Genomic DNA, 19108 nt, shown 5'->3' with positions numbered 1-19108 from the left:
GCTTCTTTATGTTGTTTCAGTAGGAAGAAAAATCGCAAAGTCTCTGCCTACCGTACTCATAAAAAAGCAAATTTAACAAGGACCGAAGGGCTCCAGTTCAAGCAGTGACCAACACGAGACACCCCAGCCTCGCTAACGCAATGTGCTTCCACACACGTGCATTTTGGCAGCAGTCAGCGGAAGCAGCCCCATGGCTCCCACCCCACTCTCCCAGCCCCGTCCTCTCCTTGACCGTTGCCAGTAGGATTATTTCTGTGGCTGCGCACCAAGCTGGCTCAGCGGACGGATCTGAGTTAAAGATCACTCAGGAAAAAGAAAAAAAAAAAAAAAAAAAAGAAAGAAACCAAGCAGAAGGAAAAAAGGTATTTTTCAGCCTGGCTGACAAGGTAGCAGAAGTGGGCCCTTGGCGGTGGCTCTGGGGATGCTCACATCCCCAGCAGTGGGGGGGGGGCAGCTTACGCCAGGTGATGTGAAACCACAGCCTCAGCACAAGAATCCTCTGCTGAGGAATGGGAAAGAGTGAGGGGAGAGCTGGTAGCTCACTTCTCCCACCCTGGCATTTCTCGACGAGGAAGAGCACATCGCTGGCTCGGGGGAGCTGGATAAAGGGGCTGTGTGAGAATGGAAAGGAGGGTAGGGCCAACACCAAGCGTTCAGAAATACTGAGTCAGGCCTGACAAAGTCATGAGGTCCTTACAAATAAGAAATGTGGTATTCTCTTTATCTCCTAGCTGCAGTCTCAGACTTTAGGATACATGAAATACTGAATGTACACGTTCTTAGAATTTTTAAACACAGGGACTACACTCTTTCTTTGATACATCCATAAACTGAGATTTTCATGCTGTTCAGAAAACATACCCAGCCTTATCTTGCTGACCGTTCATCTACCTATCATATCTACCTAGCACATCTGATACTTGTGTATCGGAAAAACGAAGCTGGAAGATAAACACTTTCCAGGCTGCTGTTGTGGGTGCCCGCTGCCCAAGGCTGGCCATGATTCCTTGCTGCCAGCCCTGGGTGAGCAGCGTGGTCCCCAGGCTGGAGGCACCTGCAGGCACACGATGCCGGTGGGTCCGCTGGTGTGCCCCCCCACACACACACACACGCACACACTGGTTTGGGTCATGTCCTGCTCTGGAGCCTGCCAACAGTCAGTCATCCTCAGGAAATACTGCTTCCCCCCACCCTGCTGATTTAATTTCGCAAACCCTCTGAAGATCAAAACCTTCCATGAACTAGTGAAAGTTTCTGATTATGTATATCTCCTCTTGGCTTTATGGTTGATCAGAGTACGCCAATATGTATTATTTATTATGCCGTTGAAGCCTCTTGACAGAGTTGGAAAATTGGCTATGGGGAGGAGGTTCCAGCTCCACATAGCTGACGGTCCAAGAGAAATCACAAGAATAATTGCATAGGGGAAAATCTGCAGCTCAGCACACACAGACCTGCCAATATATACAGGCAGATCTATATCCTGCATTGAGATATGCAGCTTTTTACTACTGTAACTGAAGTGCCAACTTTCTTCTTCCCTCCTCTCCTCTCCTGTGTGTCCTCATACGGCTCAGCCTCATGTAAGCCGGTCCAAAAGCCTACTAAAAGAAAACAAACACTGATTTCAGGTGGACGAATACTTGATTCCCAGCCAAAATCACTTTGCCTTGCACAGTACTTCTGCTTTGCCTTGTGAGTTAATAACAGACTAAGCAGCTACGGCCTCTTTTACACAGGGTCTGGCCACGTCAGTGCAGAGGGCATCGCTGGGCTCCCATGCTGAGAGGGCGGTGGTACAGTGTCTTCAGCCCTGAAAACGTAAATGTCAGTACCAGATGTCAGGTGAAGGGTTGTGTTGGGGTTTTTTGTGGGGGAGGAGCAAAGGTATTAGCCAGTAAAAGGACTTGGCAGCTATGTTTTATTTTGATTTGTTCAGCACAAGGAGAGGGTCACTTCTAGCTGGTCTCTGCAAGTGAAGTTGTTAATAATCTCTAACACCAGACGCGATCCTGCAGTACAGCTGGTCCATTTTCCAAGCAGCCGCAGTGCAAGGAGAACGTCTGGCTGTTCTGGGCGGCCAGGGAAGGTGCACCACAGGCTGAGGCACCGTGCAGCAAAACAGCTTGCTTTCCTCTGCCAAAAAGCTGCCAGGGAGCTGTGGATTCAGGGCTCTTTATGCCCTGTGATGCTCTGATGGACATATTTATTTTCTGGAGGTGTTGAAAGCATGGCCAGATTCACTCAGCCTGACCTCACTGGTTTATCGCTGTCATGAACGTTTCAGACTTTCGAAATCACCCCGAGCAGGTCAGCAGCCCTGACCTTCAGCTGGGCAGTGCTGTAGCCATCACCTCCTTGGTACAAACCTCCAGAAGAAGGGACCCCTATAAGCCTCATCTGCCACCATTCAGGCACTCCTGCCCCTTCGCCGCAGGCATCAACAGCCCGCAGCCGTGCCCGTGGTGGGGAGCCCACCGAAAGCTAATCCAGCCACAACCCCGACCAACCATCACACCCGTGAACACGAACACCGCTCAGGTTACCCGTTAGCTGACACCAGACACCACTGCCACCTCATCTCCACGTCCTGCACCGCTGCCTCTTGCCTCAGGCTTGCAGGGCATGATCTCTGGGAGAGAAACTGCCTTTTTGTTCTGTGCTCGTACAGTGCCCGGCACTGAAACGGGTTCTCTTCAGCTGGAAATTAGTTGCTCTGGTATTTATAGAAAGTTGCAAAAGAAACTCATGGTGGGAAACCTTAGCTATAGCACTAATGCAAATAATAGCAATAGAATGAAACCTTCCACGTATAGTCAAATGCCTGCTCTTGAACGACAGCAATAAGGAAATATATATATTTATATGGGTACAACATATATTTATGTGTGGGTGGGTGTGTCTGAGCCATATTTCAAATGCAAGGAGGAAGCTACTTAATATTGTACCTATGGCAGGTCTAATGGCAAGTCTCTTCCAAGATTCATATTTTGGAGGATGTTTAGCTTAAAACCTACTGTGGTAACACAGGGTGTTTTAAATTCCACAGTATGATCGCATGACATAATTCTCAAAAACCTAATAAATTCATTTTAGAATATTTGATATACTTGGAAAACCTGTGGTTTAGAAACAAAAAGCCATTCTGCGTGCAGCGTTTTCAATACATGTTCACATTCTGCTTCACTTACTAATGGGCATATGTGCAAACGCAAAGACTTTCCCTAAATCAACACTGTATTGCACAGACCAGTAGCCGGTATAGAACCATTGCCAAATATGTTTCATGGAACTTTTCCAGTATTTCAATTTAATTATTCTATTTCTGTGTATATAAATTTAAATTTAGCAAATTCACCTCATGGCAATGTAGAACTCTACAGTCAGTACTTTAGGGAATATTTGGTGTTAACGTCTTCAGTAAAAGAGCTTTAATTACCTTCATTCCAGTGCTGGCTGATCTGGATGTTACTCTCTCCACTCCTCCAAGGAAAGCATGATACTTTGCTATTTAAAAAATGAAAATACAGGCTATGCAGCATGCCCTATGAGTTAAGAAACACAGGCTGTGGCAGAGACGGAGGGAGAGCATGTTCATCAGTACAGATCCTGAACAGAAAACACACCGCCTGCAGCTTGCTCGCGTTCAGGGCTCAATCTTTGCACCTTCTACAAGAAAACAAACACCGATTTCAGCGCTGAAGTAGCAGACCCAGCTATCAAAGAGCTGAAACGCCTTTCTGATTTCATTTGTCATGGCATATGTTCTAGGAGAGGGCAGGAGGAGCAAGTTATCAAATCGTAATTAATAATAAAGTTGTAGGTGTTTTAATGCATTCTCTCTGTGCATGTCAACTGTCAGGTCCAAAGCAGCTCTAGAATTGTGACTAATGAAAAACCCCAGACTAAAATAACCATATATTAGGTTCTCTAACTACTGCGACTGACAAGAGTACTAATCCTTACCTGTACGACTCCATTGCCTTTTAATATTTTATACAAATGGAAATCCTTTAGCATGAGAATGAAGACAACATCATGGAAACAGAAATAAGGTTGTCTATTAAGATGCAAAGATAAATGCAAACTGTTTGCTTCATTTTCTCTTCTTTGAGTTACAAATTTCTTGCTGTCATGAAAAACCTTTTCATCTTCCCTGAAATTCATCACTATGGCACTCGGTTGACAAATATATTCATCACAGTAGTGTATTTCCCAGAGATTCCTGTCTTCTGCCTCGAGCACTTTATTCCTTTAGATGATAAAAGTATTTATCTGAGAAGAGTTTACATACATATCTGTGTGGCTGTAGGCTCACGTACACCATCAAAGTATTCAAAAAAATCATACTTCAAGAAAAAAACAGCTTTAAAGATGGATATTCTTTATGGCAGAATCTTTATTCTACAATGGATGTACAGCGATCGTCCTTCCACAATGTCTGGGCAATGAAATGCTCTCTGCTGTAGCAATTAAGGAGCCTGTAAGTGTATTTTATGAACTTAAAAGTTTTATCTGAGGTTCTCGACATGTGGCAATGCAGTTGCATTACTACATTTGTATGTGTAATGACCATTTACATAAAATGGCACCAGGCAATAAATTATTCCTAGGTGAGAATACATGTGTCTGGTTGCTGCATTTTGGGTTATATTTCAGTCTTGAGGGGAAGAAGATCTGAGAAAGCTGACCATTACTGCAGCGACTGTGGTATTGGTAAAACAAGCTTTTCTTCATCTTCAGCCTTCTTTACAGGACACGCTGTCCCCATTTTCATGGCACCTACTCCTACAGTATTGAGTGTGAAAGGGAACATGTGCAAGCAGAATCCCAAACCGTCCTTCTTTCTGAGCCCACCTTGTGTTACATGTAGCTGATTTGCAGAGGTCTCATTTCAGCTGGAATCTGGCTGTTTGAAGAAATGCCTTGTGCTTCACTCCCCTACCCCAGCGACCACTTAAGTCTTTATAACCAAATATGTGAACTATACGCTGGAATCACTCTGCCCACAATTGAAACCAAACCGCTCTGAAAGCAAAAACACAGGGTACAGTCAATAAGGCATCGGGAGCTCATCGGGAGAGGAGATTTATGTATGCAGAAATCCTCTTGTCTAAATGAGCAGCTGGCTGGGATATTAGAATTACATCATCTGTCCTCAGAAAGTATGGGGTTCAGATGCTCAGAAACTTCTCGTTCAGAAGTCAGAACCTTTATTTTGCTTCTCACATGAAAATCAGCATTTCCACTTTAATACTTCCACTACTTCCACTTATTCTATTTAATACTTTGCTAGACCACTGCTGAAACGTATCTTTAACAAAATATCCCTGTGTAGCAGGTCACGTAAAACCTCCCAAGACTTTTATGGTGCATTAAGCTTTTGGCTAGCCAAGATGACTGACCAAAACTCATTCCCTTTTGTGCTTCAGTTTGGGTGTTACTCTTTGAAGAACTGGCCAAGCCTGAAAAAGTAATTTGCAAGATCACATCCCACTGGAGTTTCCAGTTAGTCAATACTGTCCATTCTGAGGTATAATAAGCATGGCAAAAGGACATTTTGAGGCATGTGTTTATTTATATAAACAAACCAGAATATTTGGTTAAATAAATAAAATATTAATAAAACATTCTATTTTGTTTATATAAAGAAAGGTATAACAAAATATTCTATTCTATAAACACTAATTCACGTTGATGTGAGAATGTATAAGAGAATGTATAATGTATAATATTCACAGTGTTTTAAGAAGGAGTCATCGTGGGATGTGCAAATGCTAGAAAATATGTTATGTCTTTTCTTTCTCTTTCCTTGTCTCAGTTAAGTTTAAAGGTACAATTTATTTCTTTAATTTTTATTAGATTCATTTTGGCTTTACAGCTACTCAGAATTAACAGTCTTTTATGATCTCATTCCCAAAGGTGTACAACTTATTTTCACTAACGTTTGGACAGTTTTGAGACTTATTAAAAAAAGAAATCATAAGAAGATTTGGGATAAAATTCTCCTCTGTGTAAACGTCAGCTAGAGCCTAGGGTCCTTTACACCTTTCTTATGCCTCTTTTAGACTCTGCTTTATCCTGCTGAAGGAGATAATCTTATGGGGGGAAAAAAGTTGCACATTATTGAAACTAAAAGAAATGTGAAGTGAACAAGATTTCTAATACGCAAGCTCAAACCCAAAATTGCTACCTTTGTAAAAGCCACCTCTGTATCCCCTTGTTGAATATTTTCTTTATCGGTAATACTGGCAATTAGGCAGCACAAGGACACACCAAACATCTTGCAAACACCCCACAACATTTTTCCCATCAAAACGCAACTGATATAATTTCTTACCATTGTTGCCTCACTCTATATATTCTTAATTTTATGTTTTCTCTCCCTTCTACTTGAATTTTCCTTAGAACACATGACTGACAGGAACTTAGAGCTGTTTGGCAGGCCTCTGCCGCTTGCTAATTTGTACGAGGGACGCTCACATTTGCCCTACCTTCCTCTGGATATTAAATGTGTTCTTTGAATAAGGAGGGCACACGAGTTCTCTCTCCTCCTGTCTGCACCAAACAAGGACAAAATTGGTCAAATGAGCATCCACAAGCATAATGGTGCTTTAGAAATGCCAATCGATGATATTTGATTGATGATGCCATTATGATATTCAATATGTTTCCGTTACAATCAGTAACTACGAACGGCCAATGATCCAAAACGTAATCTCTGGGACAGAATTACAAAACCTTGACTGTTTTAGAATTTGATGGATAAAATGTGTCACAGCATGTGTAAAAACCTTTATGATGATGTTCCCAGCGTACCATTATAAAATGAGTGTGGTTTCCATCGGAAGACTAGCTCCCGAGTAATGCTGATTCAGCGTCATAAAGATAAATGCATCCCTCCGTAGGAAGTTACAACATTATATTGATTTCAGACACCTTGTATTCTGTAAAAATAAAATTAGCCCTGCTTCCATTTAGGAGTACGGGGCAGTGTTTGGAGGAGGGCAGTGGCAATCAGGTCTCCTGGATTCTATTCCTAGCCACGGCAGTGACTCATGCCATGACCTTGTGTAAGTCTGTCGACCTCTGTGCCTGTTTACCCACGTTAGAAGAATGAAAAAAGAATAAATACCTACTTCCCTGGGGTTGAAATCCTCGGTTAGAAAGAGCTAAATATACAGGCCTTCCTAGCAAACTAAATAAATCATAAGCGTGTTTCAGATGAGTTCACAAAACATCTCCAGTGTGAGGTTTCTACGGTCTCTTAAATTCGATCCCATTATGTATTTCAGCGCAGCACATATGGTCCTATCTTTAAAACACTGGATAGTGTTACACACTGTGGGATAAGTTACAGCGTGAAGATTTAACATTAACATTAATGGGAGCCGTGCAGTTAAAGCCTATTGCACTCTGACGAAAGTGTGCCCTCAGGAGAGCTATGCTGCTAATAATTGACAAACCACCTGATTTAAAAGGTGTTGTGGAAATTTCTAACTTCTGCGGATGTATATTCTGAACATTACCAGAATGTCGTGGCTTCCAGTATGTTTGTATGTCAATACTCACAGACTTCTGTGAAACATTCTGTTAATGTTCCTAAGGGACGCCCGTGCAGTTACCTACTTTGTAACATGGCATTTAAAAATAACATAGGTGAAACTACCCTGAAATATACGGTAATAAATGAACAAGAAGTGCTCATTTCCTTACTGCACTGGTACATTTAACTTTTGAGGCTTCATTTCAATTGTTTCTATTGCTCTGCAGTCAAATACTGTATTTTGTGGGACACTGGCAGATCAGATAATACTGTTGGTGATATTATCATACTTTTGTTCCAGTTGTAATAACCATTTGGACTGTTTTACACAGAATAAGAATAGGACACTAGCTTATATTGTGACTTGAGACAAAGTATCCATATGCAGCTGATTGGTATCAGGGAAATAACACTTGGAAAATCCCCCACTTCTGCGTTATCCACCTTCATGTAAGTCATCTCAACAACCACTTGTGCTTAAACTGAAACAGTCGGGTATCTCCAGGATCAGTTTTGTAACTTCCATGTTTTACCACTTAAACTTTTTCATACTGTATTATCTTATAACTCACAGGGGAAAAAAAAGCAATAATCTGGGGTCAGACTTCAGTTAGTTGATGACATACTTAAGTACATATGATAAAACCAGCAGGCCTGGTCCCTGGCTGTAGCCTGAGTATTTGAGAAAGGAGCCAGGGAAGCAATAAAATAAAGATGCACCTGCCCCTGCTGAAATAGTGCCTGGCTCCAAGCTGCAAGAGGTGCTAGTGATTCCAGGTGCTGCAATTTTATGTATGATGACTTGTCTACATACAGAAATTACTCTAAATAGCGGCTGAGCTGAAAGTTGATGTTTTTCTGAATAACTCCATAAACTGATAAGCTTCACAGGAGGAAGCAGAACTTTATCAGCTCCCAGACATTCTTTTCACTTTGAAAAGGAGCAGTCTAATTTGGGGACAGACAAAGGCAACGTTTCCTGATGTCATTTTCTCCTTCACTGACTGCATTGATAAAATTATCTCTCATTTCCACAACCATCAGTCTCTTTACCACGTTGTTATCCCAGTCCTCAACCATTTTGCATAGTGTCAAAATCTACCTGTTTCGTATTTGCATACAATGCGCTTTTATTCACAAACAAAAAAAGTAGGTAGAATACACAAGTACTGAAGTATGGGGCTATACGAAATTAAGTAAAACACTTACTATAATCAGCATTTACTATAATCAGCACCAACAAGAAAAGGTGCTATGCTGGACCTCGTTCTCACCAACAGGGACGGGCTGGTGACCAACGTGAGGCTCAGGGATAACCTTGGCTGCAGTGACCACGAAGCGATAGAATTTAAGATCCTCAGGGCAACTAGGAGGATGTATTCCAAGCTTACGTCCCTGGACTTTAGGCACACAGACTTTGATCGCTTCAGGGATCTGCTGGCCAAAGTGCCGTGGGACAAAGCTCTAGAGGGAAGGAGGGCCCAGGACAGCTGGTCAGTATTCAAGGATCACCTTCTCTGTGTCCAGGAGCAAACTATATGGACAAAGAGGAAGGCAGGGAAGAATGTTAGGAGACCTGCCTGGATGAACAGCGAGCTCCTGGACACACTGTCACACAAACAGAAACTTTATAAGGAGTGGAAGAAAGGACAGCTAGGATGGAGGGCATATAAGGAAGCTGTCTGAACAGCAAGAGACCTGGTGAGAAATGCTAAAGCTCAGTTAGAATTACATCTAGCCAAGGAGATTAAGGGAAACAGCAAAAATTTCTATAGGTACATTAATGGTAAGAACAAGACTAGGGAGGGTGTGGGCCCCCTCAGAAAGGAAACAGGGGAGCTGGTGACAAGTGATATGGAGAAGGCTGAGGTTCTCAACGACGCCTTTTCCTCAGTCTTCACTGGCAAGGGCTCCAGCCACACTCCCGGGGTCACAGAAGACAATGGCAGGGGTTGGACAGAACTGCCCATCGTAAGTGAAGACCAGGTTCGTGACCATCTGATGAACCTGAAACTGAACAAGTCCATGGGACCCGATGGGATATACCCACGGGTACTGAGAGAACTGGTGGATGAGGTTGCTAAACCGCACTCTATTATATTCCAAAAGTCATGGCAGTCTGGTGAAGTCTCTGCTGACTGGAAAAGGGGAAACATAATCCCCATTTTCAAAAAGGGAAAGAAGGATGAACCAGGGACCTATAGGCCAGTCAGTCTCACCTCCGTGCCTGGTAAGATTATGGAGCAGATCCTCCTGGAGGCACTGCTGAGGCAGAAGAATAACAAAGAGGTGATTTGGTACAATCAACACGGCTTCACCAAGGGCAAATCATGCCTGACAAACCTGGTGGCCTTCTATGAGAAGGTCACAACATCAATAGACAAGGGGAGAGCAACTGACGTCATTTACCTGGACCTGAGCAAAGCCTTTGACGCTGTCCCGCATGGCATCCTGGTCTCCAAGCTGATAAAATATGGGTTTGATGGACTGACAATTCAGTGGATAAAGACCTGGCTTGACAGCTGAACCCAAAGAGTAGCTGTCAATGGGTCCATGTCCAAGTGGAGGCCAGTGACGAGTGGAGTCCCTCGAGGATCAGTACTGGGACTGGTCTTGCGTAACATCTTTGTCAGTGACATGGACAGTGGCATTGAGTGCACCCTCAGCAAGTTTGCCGACGACACCAAGCTGTGTGGGGCGGCTGACACGCTGGAGGGAAGGGATGCCATCCACAGGGACCTTGACAGGCTGGAGAGGTGGGCCCATGCCAACCTCATTAAGTTCAACGAGACCAAGTGCAAGGTCCTCCATCTGGGTCGGGGCAATCCCAAGCACCAATATAGGCTGGGCAGTGACTGGCTTGAGAGGAGCCCTGAAGAAAAGGACTTGGGGGTACTGGTAGACAAGAGGCTCAACATGAGCCGCTGGTGTGCACTAGCAGCCCAGAAAGCCAATCACATCCTGGGCTGCATCAGGAGAAGCATGGACAGCAGGTCGAGGGAGGTGATTCTCCCCCTCTACTCCACTCTCGTGAGACCCCATCTGGAGTACTGTGTCCAATTCTGGAGCCCCTACTACAAGAGAGATATGGATGTGCTGAAAGGTGTCCAGAGAAGGGCCATGAGGATGATCAGAGGGCTGGAGCACTTCTCCTATGAGGACAGACTGAGAGAGTTGGGGTTGTTCAGTCTGGAGAAAAGCAGGCTCCGAGGAGACCTTATAGTGGCCTACCAGTATCTTAAGGGGGCCTACAAGAAAGTTGGTGAGGGACTTTTTAGGGTGTCGGGTAATGGTAGGACTAGGGGGAATGGATTAAAACTAGACATGGGACAATTCAGACTGGACGTTAGGAAGAAGTTCTTCACCATGAGGGTGGTGAGACACTGGAACAGGTTGCCCAGAGAGGTGGTGGAAGCCCCATCCCTGGAAGTGTTCAAGGCCAGGCTGGACGGGGCCCTGAGCAACCTGATCTAGTGGGAGGTGTCCCTGCCCACGGCAGGGAGGTTGGAACTAAATGATCTTTAAGGTCCCTTCCAACCCTAACAATTCTATGATTCTACGAAAATTGATTTAAAAATTGTGACAGTGTTTTCTTCCTTTGCCTGGTAAAATAAGATTGCAATCTTAACTGGTTAAAATAAAATAACATAAACAAGTGCACCCCATCAGGCCACTAGTATTCAAAGTCAACAAAAGATCTGCCTCAGCTAGCACCTATAGAAAATCCTTCTGTTCTTCTCATGTTGCTAGTCATCATGTGCCAGGCTCCTATTGGAATCAACAAGCACATGTGCAGGGGCAAAACCACACAACTGTGTTCATACAGAATACACTTAGTTGCTTTATTAAACTTTCTTTCTTCTTACTAAAGTCTAAGTAGATTTAGCTATATGTGGAGTGTTAAGGAGAAGTCACAGCCTATTTTTCAAGCTACAGGAAAGTCAAGAAACTTGAAACATTCCTATCAGCGTTGTCTGTAGCAGTACGCAATTCCAAAAAATGCATTCTCTTCAGTCTGTTATTTTTTTGGGGGTGGGGGGAATCAGATTTCAGGAGAAAATAACCCTTCCAAATCATAGTTATCATGCTGGGCTGTCTGGCTGCAGTGTTATTTTATGGGAGAGCAACACTTCATCCAATTTCACTGTTCCGTACGCTGCTTTTTGTTCCTTTCACAAGAGGTTTTTAAAGTCCTATCTATGAAGATGTTCTTTGTGTTTGATGGAGAGACCCACCACCAAGCCTGTAAATATATAAGAATAACTCAGATGACATCTCTACCAATCTTCTGCCAAAAAAAACCTGAACATTTAATACATAGTTAAATAGTCCTTCTCTTTTCAGAATTCTTCTGTACTCTATTTGTATATGGCTGCTCCCTCACACCATTTGATAATGCATCAAAGTGTGTCTTTGTGCCTGTCTTCGGCCTGTTCACACCACCCACTACGACGCCAGTTCCACCACGGCTCCTCCTTCCTCATGCCCCGATGAGCACTGGAAGCCAGGCTCTGGCCACAGACACCCCTGCCAGGAGCCACCAGGGGAGCACAGTGTGGCCCCACAGCCGTACCCGCCTTGGGCCTGGACGACCCCCAGGGTGTAAAGCGTCCCCCTCCCCGTTAGCAGAGGAGGCTGCAATTCTGTGACACATTTCTGACGTAGAAAGGCAGGAGAGGGGAAACATCTTCTCCCCTCGGCGGCGAAGGTGCTCAAAGCAGCTCTGGGGTGGCGGGTGACTGCACCCCGCAGGGCCGCGGGCAGGTGCCAGACCCTTCCCCCGCCGGAACCGGGACCGGGACCGAGTGCTGCCTGGGGCCGTGGGCTGCCGGAGTAACTCGCCTCAGGCCGAGCCCCGACCCCGGCTATGCCGTAAACCTCGTCCCGGGGCTTGTCTCGCCGGGTCGCCGAGACCAGGCCTGAGTAAACCACAGCCGCTCCTCACAGATCCGCTACACCCCCCCCAAGCCGGACCCACCTCACGTTATCTCCCCCTGCCAGCCCGCCTCGCCCGCCCTGCCAATCAGCGCCGCCCTTACTCCGCCCCGCCTCCCGCCGGCCAATCAGCGCCGCCCTTGGTGGTGCGGGCCGGGGCCGCGGCCGGCGGCGCGGGCGGGCGTCTTTGATGCTGGCGGGCGGTTAATTCAGGAAGCTCCTCGGGAGCGCGAGGAGAGCGGCGGGGCGGGGCCGGGGCTGGGTCTGGTGGGGGGCGGGACCGGGAGGAAGCCCCGCCCCTGGCGGGCCCGCCGCGCGCCGCCGCACGCGAATTCGGCGCGAGGCCCCGGCGCGGGGTGGCGCCGGCGGGCGAGGAGGGGGGGCGTGGCCGGCGCGCGAGCGGGGCGGGGAGCGGAGCGGAGCCGATCCGAGTCGCTGGTGGCCGGAGGCGGCGGCCGGTCGGTGGGTCGGTCGGTGCGGCGGCCTCGCCATGGTGTTCCTCAAACTCCGCGAGCAGGTGGGTGCGCGGCGGCGGTCGTCGCCTGCTTCTCCCCCCCCTTCCTTTCCCCTCCCGGTGCCGCTGGGCGCGGCGGCTGCGCGCCCTTCCCTGCCCCCTCCCCGCTGTGGTGTGTGACAGGCGGCGGGCAGGGGGAGGCAGCATGGCCGCTGCCGGGGCCGGGGCTGGGTGGCGCCCGCCCGGCGGCGGGAGGCGCCATGTGCTCCCGGTGCGGGCGCGCTGGTGGCCCCGCTGGGGCGGGGGCCGCCGCCCCGCACAGGTATCGGGCCTAACAGGTGGCGGTGGGAGGGACGGACGGAGCGCGCCCGGCCAACGCGGGACTGCCCCGGCCGTGCCCCCCGCCCCGGCAGCGGCGGAGCGGGGCGACGAGGGGGTCTGCGGGCACCCCCGGGCCCGCGTCTGTGGAAGGGAGAGGTCTGTGGGCGCCGGGGGTGCGCTCGCCCGCTGTGAGGGGATGGGACCGGTCGTGCTGGGGAGGCGCGGCGGCAGGCGGCGTGTCCGGCAGCGGGAGCTGGAGGTGGCCCCGCTCCTCCCTCCCCTCCCGGAGCCCGACCCGGGCAGTGCCGCCGCCGGTCGCCGTTTCACGTGCCCTGGCGCTGCCCGCTCGCCCTTTCGGGCCTTTAAAAAAAGACAAACCATCACCCTTTTGTTCGGCTGCTGCATCTTTCTCCTCCGTGGTCCTGGCGTACCTTCCCCCGGTCCCCGCTCCCCTGCTGGGAAGCAGGAGCTGGGTTTGGTTTTTTTTCGTGCCTTCGGTGGCTTGTTGCTTTTCAGCACATCACACCCTTCTTTGTTCGCCCGGCTCTCCGGCTGCCAGCCCGGCTCCTGAAAAAATACTTGTCTTCCCTCCTCTGTCCCTTTTTTTCCTGGTGTCTTCCCCTGTCCTACCTATTGTCTCCCGTGCGGTGGCAAGATACAAAGGTGGGAGGGTCTGCGCTGCCAGTTTGCCGCGTGTGAAAAAAGATGCCTCCTAGAAAATGTGCTTTTTCATGTGTGTTAGACCAAATTCCCTGTAATTCCCATACAGCCTGCTGTTGGTCTCCTTGACGCTCTTCCTTAAGATAACTGACTGTAATGCATGGAGACACACACACACACACCCCCCCCCCCCAAAAAAAAAAAAAAAAAAACAACAAAGGAAAAAAACCCCAAAACACTTAGAAACTTCGCAGTGGCTGGGCAACTGGTATCCTGTGTCTCTTTATTATGCTGATCGGTATCAGCTCGTCTTTACCTGCTCGACATTTCAGCAGTCTGCCTGTACCTCTGTCTCTTTACGCTTAGGTTGGAAAGTCCCTTGGGATTTTGTAGTTAAAAAAACGTTTAGCAATATGGGCCTGGGATCTTTATGTCTTGCTGTATTTTATGTAAACTTAGTGTTGTATTTTTTTTTTTTTCATAGTCCCGTCTGTGAGTGAGGAATGACTGTGGACCGGAAATTCACTTAGCATCTTTGAGTTTGGTTTCTTTTTAGGCTTCATTACAGTTCTTCTATGGGAGGCTCTCCACAGAAATGAACACTTGTTCATCTCTTCTGTTGGGAACAGAAGGGAATAGGCCCTTCTGTTAAAACCAAGAAATACAACTCTTCTTCTGTTTCACAGTCATTGTGAAATAACTAGCAAAACCCCATCATCAATATGTTAACATGAAAGTACTGTATTTCAGAACTTTTCCTTCTGGGAAGGATCCTGCTATTGACTGGTGCTGAGGTGAAATACTGGACTGTGTGGGACCACTGGTCTGACAGAGTAAGGCATGTGAGGCTTTTGGCTTCTATTGTGGTGGAGGTTTTAATCCGGAAGCATGAGGTGGATTTTTTTAGAGGCTTCGTGGATCTGTAAAGGTGCCCTGATGCACTGGGAATTGCAGTATTCTTTCACTTGAAAGAGGGGTGGTAGGGGCAGGGAAAGGAGGGAGGGAGGGGAGCGCTGCTTTTGAAGAGGCTTTTGTAGGGGGAGTGATTTTTGCAGCAGCTGTATTTCTGCTGGGTAAGTGTCAGTTGCTTGATAAATCTGTTATTCCAAACTAAATTCTGTTAAAATTGCTTTCTTGAGGAATGCCAAGAATCATGAGGAATCATATTAACGTGAAATATCTTGGTTTTGCTACTGACAGAGAATTCCTCCAGGTCAGCGTTCTCGTGCAGTGTGCTGCAAGAGGTCTTGACTTTAGGGCTTGACGCTATGCTAAGATTATCACACCACCTGCTCGTTATAAAAACCAGCCTGTGGTACTGTAGGAAATTAGAGGTGTTTATCTGCAGTATTTCATGAAACATGCTTCTAGTTTGCTTAAACTGTATACTCTCCTTCATAGTGATGCGTTCATTTAGGATAAAGTAAATTGTCATGTGTGTCTGTGGTGAGTCTGTCTGTCTTCAGTGGTGGCTGCGTTTCATGGGGGAGCGCAAAGGCTGCTCTGTTGTTTGTACTGTATGAAGGAGGGAAGTGATTTGCTAACGTCCTCCTACAACAGTCAGACAGATTAATAACTTTCTGGAACAACAATTCTACTAAATAAAGTATTACTTTCGTGTATTTCTTAAGATTATTTTCCCTCCCAAATCAACAGAAACCTGTTGATTTTGTTCTTTGATAACGTAGAAGGGCTCTGTGTTACTAATTTCAGTGTCAGAATTAGGCTGGGGAGAGGCAGAATTGGGGCATAAAGGCAGCTTGCTATTTTCTTACACTTGGTTTAGTTTAGTTCTTGAAGTTACTGCACGCTAGCATAAAAGCAGCGCTCGAGAACTTACGGTGAGGTGAGGAATTCTGCTCTGAGGCTCTGAGTTGAGCTCAGAGGGTGAAATCCCAGTTGTGCTTGCAGATGATTTAATTTACTTAGTACGCTGATAAACAAAACTTTGATCCTACAGATGCTTAATGTGTTTGTGAAGCTCAAATATTTGGTTGTCTTTGGAGGCTAGTTTGATACATTTAACTTTCAGAATAAAGGTTTTCCATGCACTGAGAAGAGCGGGCCTTTCCTTGGGTTCAGAGAGCAGCCAGCAGGTACATACTCTACAAATTTGTGTTAATGCTGCTTGAGCTGTATTGCTTTGCAATCCTAAGAGGTAGGAATATCTTTCAAAGTTTTGATATAATTCAGGGTGTATGTTCCACTTTCAGAAGTGATTCACTTTTGCTTTCAAAGTATATTAGGTATCAGAAAAACCCAATGAGCCATGTTTGTAAAAATTGCGTTTGAAGCTGAATTGAACTGTATTGAGCAAAGTTGATACCTGTAATGCTCAACAGCAAACTTTAACTCCGGGACAGAAAGAGCAATCAGTCAAGTGTCAAGTTAGAAGCTGCAGGTTGTTCTCGTTGCTCTTGGTTTGTTGTGCAGCATTAGACACACATGTTTAAAAACAGAGGAAGCGAATCTGCAAATTCTGTCACTGAAAGTTAAGCCATTCAAGGTAGAGATGAAAAATATAGTAAGTGTACCTTATGATTAAGGTATTCGCTCTTCATATTGTTTGCCTTCACGCTGTCTTCGTATACCAGGCTCTTCTGGGTGAGAAGCTGCTTTAACTACTAAAATGCCAAGTGAAAGGGAGGCTATAGAAGTTTGTTTCTTCCTGAAACACTGTGGTACTCTCCTGTAAGAAACCGCATTGAAAGCAAAGTTCAGGTCAATGTTCGCTGGTGTTTTATCAGACCTTTTTTGGGGGGGAGTAATGTTCTTGTGAGTCTCCATAATGGTATGCTTTGGTCTCCTGTATAAAAGCCCTCTCAGCTCTGCATAGCTAACTGTGAAAGGCGAAGCGTCTTCTGGTTTTTTGCTATTCAGTGATAGTTTCTAGGTATATTAACTGTTGCCCAGAACAGGTAAATTCTTGCTTTAAGGGGTTGCGAGTTAGCCTCTCTTGCACATATGGAGTGATTGACAGCCCAGTTTTTCTTAGTGAGTAGCTGAAATTTGGATTGCCTAACAACTGAGTTGCTTTTCTGTTACAAGCCTTACCTGTGTATGCGCCTACAGGTTGTCTTTTAGGCTAGCATAAGCCTGCTTTTAAGTAGAGTTCTGTTGAAATACATGAAGCTCTGATCAAAACTGGCTGAATTTTTTCTTTAATTTTGCAGCTATATAACTATTTGTGGCAAAGCTCATTGGATGCAGCATCGTTGTAGCTGGTAAAGCTTTATTTTTTTCCTTTCAGTACGTGATAGTTTTAATGACACATTTCCTGTTTTCCCTGAATCTTAAATATGTAATGGCTCATAATAATGGGCATTTGAAGGGAATTTGTATGGGATCTTTCTGTATGACTACTAGACTGTGCTTGAGGCAATGCATTTATTCCCAGGAGTCAGATGTGAGTGGAAAGGATCGGAGTATGAACTGCATGAGGATATTAGAGTGACCACTTATCTTGAAAGTCCTTGAACAGCGAGAGCACTGACTTCTTTATTGCCCATTTATATCTTTCTCTTAGCTAAGATGGATCTTGTTCAACTGGCAGTTAAACAAATGTTTGCAGTGTCATAGTGAACGCTCTGAATGCCTCTATGGTTGCTATTTTCATTACTGCCAGCGTTAGGCTTCATTCTTTTAGAATTCATGCCAAGAATAAATGTCCCAACTAGTTCCTTGTTACACTAAGAGGAGGAATGGTCTCCTGTGGTGATGAAAAGGAGCTGCTGCTGTTTGATGAGGGAGGGATATGGTGGGAATGGAATTACGTGGTATTGCTCTACAAATTCTGTTCAGACATAGACTAATGAGATATGTGTTTTAATATTTTTTTGTTGTATAGAAGCTACCTTAAAGTTACTGTTCTCTTAAAAACAACGCAAAAGACGCACACACAGAAAACTGCCCAAAAAACCAACAAACCAAAACAAACCCAAAACTTTGGGGAGTCTTGTTGAACTTGAGAACTACTCTTTGCACTCTATTCTCTATCGCACATTCTTCCTAGAATTTGCATCTAATCTGTTTTAACTGTATAAAAGATAACTAAATTAGGAAGCTGTAATATTTATTGTACCTTAAGTCTTACTGTTAATTCTCATGTTCCCAGGCTAAGAACTCACATGTACTGAAAAGATAAGTTTCTTTAATTGATGGAAAACTTTGAGTAACTTGAACTCCATTTATCTTGTTATACGAAGTAATTACCAGCCCTTCCATTAGAACATGTTGAGAGAACCTGGTTCTACCACGTGTTCGGTTTGGGGGATCAGATTCCCTGATGGTAACTCAGGAACTTCTAACTTGTGAGCAAGTAGTTCTTCTCAGTGAAGAAAATAAACTTCTTTTTAAAAAAAAAAAAAAAGGTGGGGGAGAAACAAAGCAGGCCTTGATTCTGCAGTCAGATACTCATGGCAGATCCTGTTAACTCAGTGGCCTTCTGTGAGGGTATAAAGGTCTATTCATGTAGATGGCATCGAAGGTTTGTGACCATTACTTGAAGGCAAATATCAGGCGGAAAAAAATTGAGGCAAATGTGTGCTTGCCTCTGAAGAAGGGACTTCCATAGCACCCACAAAAAAGTCAATGATTCCTGTAGAAAGCTAGTTAGTAACTGTTGAGACTCTGAATTAGCAATCTGCTGTCTGATGTGGGTTGTTACATTCCCAAATTTCTGTCCTTGTTTCCATTCACTGAAATTAAATCTCTCTGGTATTATACACTTCATATCCTCCACTTTATCTTTTAGCAGCTAGTTTGTTTCTCAGTTGCTGTACCTTTTATTTTTCTCTAGTCAGCTGGACCTTCCTGAGGTCAAACTAATATTTGATTGTTTGCTTTCTTGCTCCTGCCAACTTTTTATTTTGTTCTTACCTCTATTCCTCTATTCCTATTTCTGGAAATTGAGTGGGAGACTCGTTGCCTTAGTTACAGTGACTAACCGTTTCAAAGTTATTTATAATGTTTGTGTTTAAATAACCTGTATCACAATACGAATCATAAAACATTTCACATCAATAAAAAAAATAAACAAAGCAGTCCATCACTAAGTGCTGGGAGCATCCTTATATTGCTGATTCTTGGGGGTTTTGTTTTCCTTCATTGTTGGGGGTGGAGGACAATTCCTAATCTGGCATTTGAAGATGAATCTGAAATAAGGTGTCTTGGTGTTATCTTTTGTGCAAATG

At 45.4% G+C, this 19108-nt stretch overlaps 1 protein-coding gene across 5 annotated transcripts in view; it reads left to right on the top strand.

The window, feature by feature from the left end:
• Positions 1-12803: 12803 nt before the first annotated feature.
• ANKRD28 (ankyrin repeat domain 28) overlaps positions 12804-19108 on the top strand; it is a 125437-nt gene continuing 119132 nt past the window's right edge. For 3 of the 5 annotated variants that reach the window (XM_074574958.1, XM_074574962.1, XM_074574960.1), the window contains exon 1: positions 12843-12998. In XM_074574958.1, the coding sequence (XP_074431059.1) occupies positions 12972-12998 (27 nt within the window). In that variant the 5' untranslated portion in view covers positions 12843-12971. Of the gene's footprint in view, positions 12999-19108 lie in introns of all 5 variants that reach the window. The other 2 variants (XM_074574963.1, XM_074574964.1) reach the window with 2 other exon arrangements.

This window comes from Larus michahellis, chromosome 2 (assembly GCF_964199755.1).
Source record: "Larus michahellis chromosome 2, bLarMic1.1, whole genome shotgun sequence".
In the NCBI taxonomy this organism is placed as follows: Eukaryota; Metazoa; Chordata; class Aves; order Charadriiformes; family Laridae; genus Larus; species Larus michahellis.
This window is presented reverse-complemented; position numbering and strand designations above follow the sequence as displayed.